This window comes from Peromyscus eremicus, chromosome X (assembly GCF_949786415.1).
Source record: "Peromyscus eremicus chromosome X, PerEre_H2_v1, whole genome shotgun sequence".
In the NCBI taxonomy this organism is placed as follows: Eukaryota; Metazoa; Chordata; class Mammalia; order Rodentia; family Cricetidae; genus Peromyscus; species Peromyscus eremicus.
In genome coordinates, this window is record NC_081439.1 from 18232693 (window position 1) to 18239345 (window position 6653).

A 6653-nucleotide genomic window follows, 5' to 3' on the forward strand; every position below is an offset into this window, starting at 1 on the left:
GAGATATGAGACAATATGGGCAAGACCTCACCTTCAAAATGACTCCATAAAGATATAAACTCTCTGCTCCCTTTTCCTGATTAGTTTTAAAACTAAAGCCTTGTTTCCACTCACAGTTTGCATTTGGAATCACTAGACTACTTCATCTGTCCCTGTTACCAATAGATGTACTTGAATTCCTTTTAATCACTACTCCTGTCTTCAGTGGTATAATGGGAAGGGTTGTTAGGCCTAGCTTCTTGGTATAACATGAGCAGAGGATTTGAAATTACACTCTATTTAAAATAATGGCATGCAGCAACAATTCATATCAGTGCTCCTCTGACCAGCATGGCTACCTCAGTTACTTTACACGGATGTCTACCTCATCTTTCTCCCTACAAACCTCTTCTTCTTCTGATAAAATCTCATCCCACACATGATTCTGGAAGATGGGACTAAGGAGAGGGGACCAAAGTGAAAAATGCAGCTATTCAATGGAACACTGGCGGTAGTCACTGCTCCAAGGGATTAGGCTGTCCATTAGGGAGACACTGTTTTTCAGTTACACCCAGAAAAGAAATAAGGATTCAGAAGCTCTTCTCAGAAACACAGGCACTAAATTTGAGACACCACTTCCATCCTGTAACTCTCCAGTTTGGAAAGGGCATTTCATTGTTTCAATGGGTGCACCAGTTTCTTCTTTGGGATGGAGTAGGTCCAGGACATTATTAGTGGCTTAGCCATATTCAGTAGAATCCTCTAATGCTCCTAGATCTTCCAAACAGCTAAATCATGCATATGACCTACCAAGTTGTTCCACCCAGCGATCCTTTTGCCCATCAGAGTAGACTGGAAATGCCTGGGGTTTCAGATATTCCCATTACGGAAAGTCTTCAGACACAGTAGGCATTGTCAGTATACAGTTGGCCTTCTTGCCTCCAAGAAAGCAGACCCTTCAGTACTACCAAGGGTAGGAAGTACTGCTCTGCTTTCAACACATATTAGGGCTTAAATGTTTCCAACCTGTTCCTGTGTGTGTGTGTTTTTTAATTTTAATAGCAAACCTCTCACCTTAGGGTTGGTCCTTAGATTTATGCCATTTTCATTTTACCAGTACTTTTGCCTACCATAGGGAGTTGGCACTATCAGAACACATCATCTTTGCTTGTAGAGTTTAGGATATGAATACCTTTAAAGAAGGCAACACATTCAATAGGTAGAGAAAGATACAAGCTTCAGACACATCCTGGAAATCAAAGTGACATTTTATTTTAAGTGAGTAGAATACTACAAGAGTATCATGTAGGTGTAGGAAATTTGGCCAAGGAGTCACCTGGCACATTTTGCAAATGCCATATCTCTCATTTCAGGCCTTTTGATTGGCCTGTTTGGAATCACACTGGGCATTCAGGTTACTCTGTAGTTTCAATGACCTGATTTCAAAAAGGAACATAATCATAGCAAAGAGTGACAAGGTGGCTGTCAGGACCCCTATGGGGAACACATGAGTGTAGTGTTTCTTTATAAGGGCTACTTTCCTAACAGGAAAGGTGGGTGGAAAGTCAAGAGTGGTTTCACCATAAAGATCTACTACATGGTTCCAGGTCACAGAAAGAACTGTGCAAAGGCTGCTGAGAAGCAGAATTAAGACACAGCACTTGTAGCAGAGTATCTGAATCACAGGGACTGAAGCTCTGATAATGCTAACCCTAATGGCTGCTGAGCTAAAAAGCACCACCACAGGTTTTATAAAGATAGCCAATAATATCAGGCTCTGTGCACATCTAAATTCAGGTGAAATGGTCCAGGTCGAGTTGACAGGGCTGTGCACCAGAATCCTGGTCACAGAACCAGAGATGTTAAACTCCTGATGATAATAAGCTTCCCAGAGTCCAATGTATACAAGTTGAACCACCTTATTATCAAATTCCCAAAGGCGCCAGTATTGGCTGCTTGCAAGGATTATTCCAAATCCTGAAGATAAAAGGCTGCAGAGGAAGCCAGTCAGTCTGAAGATACACTTCTTCCCCTGTGCAAACCTGGAAATGAGACTGAACAAGTATAGAGTCAATCCATGAACATAAAAGAAGGCTAGAAAACAGAATGAGTCATGATTTAAGAGTATTAAGTACTCACACCATGTCTATGCTGTCTAAATATTATATATATATGTGTGTGTGTGTGTGTGTGTGTGTGTGTGTGTGTGTGTGTGTGTATCAGGGTTCTACACAGAGGTTAAGTATGTATACAAAGCATTAATATTTGTGACTGTGGGAGGAGTTCCTATTGTAAGATGTTTTGGACTATACTTTTACAGTATCCTACAAAGGATGCTATGTTCTTATTTGTTGACTAGAAATTTCAATACTTGGAATTAAAGGTGAAATACTAGTTTGCAGTAACATTTAAGGTGATGCAGACTATCCCTGTGTTCAAAACAGAACATATATAAATAACTTTAATGAGTGTTCTGAGTAGAGGGATGCACAAGTTATTGTAGTGGATTATTGCATGATCCTTATAAGAGCACTTTAATATCTGTATAGCCCTTCAGAAGAAAGAAGCAAGAAGAAACATGATGTAAATCTTATGTGTATGTTGTACATTATGTTCATTTATGTCAATGAATAGCATGCCAGAATATATTCTATAATTATCTGAATATATCTGAGCATAAAATTTGCACAGGAGAGGAAAGCTAAGTATATCAAGGGTGATAAAACAGACACTGTCATAATTCTTTAAATATTTTCCTTAATGTGTTGATTTCTGTAGAAGGGTATGTGTGATATTATATAATTAAAACTAGCATGGACACAAACATAAACTTTTATTTGTAACTTGATGGTGATATAACTTGTTGGTCTAATGATTTCCTATTACACATGAGGCACTGAGTTCACTCTCCAAAACCATAAAACTAAACTATATATGTAAAAGAAAAGGAATCATGAATATGTATATTTCATATCCACTAATTATTCAATATTGCACCTTGAGAATATTGACTTCCTTTGGGTGCAACATATAAAGTATCCTGAGGTATTTTGGGTTAGCCAATGTCATCTTTGACACAAAATTTGCACTTCACATTAACACTATGAAGGAACTTATTTGTGTCTTCTCTCAACTCAGATCCTTGAGTGTAGCAATAAGGAAAATGAGAAAATCATGCTGACAGGTCCTGATGAGTCGTTTGGCAGAAAGGAAGAAGGCAACGTCCTTCAATGATTCCAGAATCTGCAAATCTCATTGCTGTCGCAAATGAGGAAAATTAAGGGACCCATAATAGGGTTTCCTTGCCATGGAGCATTATCTATCAGCTACCTACTGTTACAAAGTCTTTTGTGGAATGTGCTTCCTAAAAGAGAAAAGGCTGTAGGTCTATTACTTGGGAAATTACATCAGCAAGATGGGTTTGTAATTGATGATGGCGTAGGTACCACTATGAGCTGTTTCTTGCCAAGGCAGGTCTGAGGCAGAGGACTGCAGGAGCAGTGTGCTTTGAAGCAGAAATGAAAGCAGGAGGGGGAATGATTTTGTACCAGACAAATGAGCTAGCTTGGCAGGATGTGCTGCTGCCTTTGTTTGAACCCCAAGAGCAGATAGAAGCTTTTGTTAAGAACCAAGTAGAAAGCCTTCATATATCATACGTTATGTTTTTACCTTTTTGTGTTAGGAGCGAAGTGATCCATTTGGAAGATGACAATATCACAAGTCTTCCTCTAATTCACTGGAAATACTGATCAGAGAGGGAGTCACATGAAGTGGTAAAGCACCTGAGTAAAAGAAGTTCTGTTAGGCACATGTTTCTGCTCAGAACAATGCCTTGTTTACTGTTGGACTCTCACAATCCTGTGCATTCATACCTCTGATTTGCTTTGTTTGAACCTATATTAAACACTTCAGGATATTAGTGACCTTCAAATGACACCCAAACAATTATTACTCTCATTTTATACATTGGGAAATACCAGAGATGCTAATTCCAATTCACAAACTTCAGTGAGGTACACAGATAATTGGGCAGTGTAGACACTAGAGAGTTACTATTCACTTGGGTTTTCCTGTCACTTATGATGTTCAGAAGGATTTACTCAAATGGAAAACATGATTAATATGTCAGAGTCCTTCTTTGGCATTCTGTGTCTTAAGATAGGGAAGGCGATTAATGAAAACAACATGGAAAATATATAACCCTTACCTTTTTATCTCTCTTCTAGGAAATCCAAGTGTTACCAACTGCCAACTTTAAGAGAAGTAACTATACACATTCTTATGTTTCCATGACTACTAGGACTATGTGGTTGGTTCTGAGCAATCAATGGATTCCAAAGGGCACACATAAGATGACCAGAGTGAAGTCTTTAAAATTAGTTTCTTATTAAGTCATGCACCAAATAACCACTGTAACTTATTAGGACACTGTGAAAGCAATTCTTGTTTGTCAACTTGATGAAATCTGAAATTAACTAAAATTCAAATAACTGGACACATATGTGGGGGATTTTTTTCTTAATTAAATCTTTGAAGTGCAGAGACCCACTTCTAGTCAAGATCTTCCACAGGGGATGATACACCTTTAATACAGGTATTTTATGATGAAATGATTTACCTTTAATCTAGATCACAGATTGTGCTGTTAGCCTATGTAAAAGACATGGAAATAAGTTTGTTTTCTTGTCTTATTGCTCTCACATTCACTATCAAGTGCATACCTCCACTGGCATTACAGCTTACTTCTTCATGACTCCAACATATATTGAAGACAAGCTGAGATATCCAGCCTTGTTGAGTGAATAACTACTGGATTCTTGGAACTTCTTTTGGTAGAGAGAAATTGTTTGAGTAGCAGGACAACAACCTGCAAGTCATTCTGATAAATCATTGTGGTAGATAGACAGACAGACAGAGAGACAGAAAGATAGATAGAGATAGATAAAGAAATAGATATACTGCTTGATACATATATACAGATATAGATAAAGATATATTTTATAAGAACAGATCTTCTGCAGAACCCTGAACAATAAACATTTTAGTATTAGAAGTGGTTCTAGGGAAATACCCAGAAATCCACAAGGATGATACCAACTAATACTCATAGCAATAATGGAGAGGGTACCTGAACTTAACCTTCCCCTATAATCAGATTAGGGACTACCCTAATTGTCATCATAGAACCTATATCCAGTAACTGAAGAAAGCAGATACAGTGATCCACAACCAAGCACTGGGCTGAGCTCCCAGACTTCAGTTGAGGATGGAACACAGGAGCAAGTGAGGTCAAGATCATGATGGGGAAAACCACAGAGAAAGCTGACTCAAGCTGGTGGGAACTCATGGACTCTGGCCTGTCAGCTGAGGAACATGCATGGGACTGAACTAGGCCCTCTAAATGTGGGTGACAGTTATGTGGCTAGATCTGTTTGTGGAGCTCCTGGCAGTGGTACCAGGACTTATTCTGGGTGCATGAAATGGCTTTTTGTAACACATTCTTTAGGGAGGGATACCTTGCTCAGCCTTGACACAGGGCAGAAGGGCTTGGTCCTGCCTCAACTTAGTATGTCAGACTTTGTTGACTCCCCAACAGAGGCCTTACCCTCTCTGAGGAATGGATAGGGGGTAGGATTGGGGGAGGTGGGAAGGCAGGAGGAGGCGAGTGAGGAGGAACTGGGATTGGTATGAAAAATGAAAAAAAAAAAACTTCAAAAAATAAGTTAATTTAAAAAAGTGATTCTAGAGCAACAGAAATAGGAGGGTGAATTTTTTTAGTATCTGGGATAGCTTTCCAATTCATCAACACCTATAGTTACTGAAACCTCTCCAATTACTGACCTCCTAAGGAAGCTCAGAGGGAACCAAAAGTCCATGGTGTGAGCATAAAGAGACAAATGCATTTGATTATCTTGGTTCACCAAGTGTGAAGGGCAAGGAATTTGGTGACTCTGTATATAAAACTTTACAAATTTTATGAAAAAAATAGGGAAAATAATGGTAATGGTCAGTTGCTTCTAGCATCTCTGGACAAATTGAGAAAGAAAAAGAATGAACTCAATGGTAAAACTGAACAGCTCCAGATGTGCATAAACAGTTTAACAGTATCTAAGTGTGCCCTGGAGGAAAATCTTCGTTCAAGCAGCAATAGAACTCAAGTTGAAGAAAATCAAACTAAAGCCTTCATTCTAATGTTAGGTGACATATACCAAAAATTCAATCCCAGCCTGGGAACATGTTGACTTTTAAAGTAAGGGCAGGAATTGGTACGAATGACATCCAGTAACTTGGGATGGGAATGTATGTTTGGATGCTATTGAAGCTGAGAACTTTGAACCCACACACTCAGGGTTTATCTCACTGCAGGCAGTAGTCTCTCCACCCTCAATAGAAGATGCATTCACATCCTCAACCATGACATAATGCCTTTTCTTGCCTTTGACTAAGAAATCAGTTCTTCATTATTTGCTAAATCAGCAGTGACTTTCTCTGAAGGAAATGCCAGGCAAGACAATACTGATTTCCCTCAGAGCCAAAAAATTTGCCTCTAGACCTATAACCAGACTTAAAGCAAGCAGGCTTATGGAAAGGAAGTAGAAAGTGTTGTCCATGAGGAGGTATGCTACACTACTAAAGAGCTTAATGAGTTTGCAAATTCATTTAAGCATGAGTGT

At 38.9% G+C, this 6653-nt stretch overlaps 1 protein-coding gene across 1 annotated transcript; it reads right to left on the bottom strand.

Annotated features, from left to right (window-relative positions):
- Nucleotides 1-1229: 1229 nt before the first annotated feature.
- Nucleotides 1230-3757, bottom strand: LOC131899513 (uncharacterized). The gene is made up of 2 exons (XM_059250996.1): nucleotides 3649-3757; nucleotides 1230-2033 (listed from the first exon to the last, which is right to left on the bottom strand). Exons 1-2 carry the CDS (start codon nucleotides 3675-3677, stop codon nucleotides 1349-1351), a joined length of 714 nt encoding a protein of 237 aa, XP_059106979.1. The 5' UTR covers nucleotides 3678-3757; the 3' UTR covers nucleotides 1230-1348.
- Nucleotides 3758-6653: the final 2896 nt, after the last annotated feature.

Coding starts and splice junctions, on each gene's coding strand:
- LOC131899513 (XM_059250996.1), bottom strand. CDS start 3,677: ATGGATCACTTCGCTCCTAACACAAAAAG. Junction 2,034..3,648: donor TTCGCTCCTAACACAAAAAG/GTAAAAACATAA, acceptor ATACTTGTTCAG/TCTCATTTCCAGGTTTGCAC.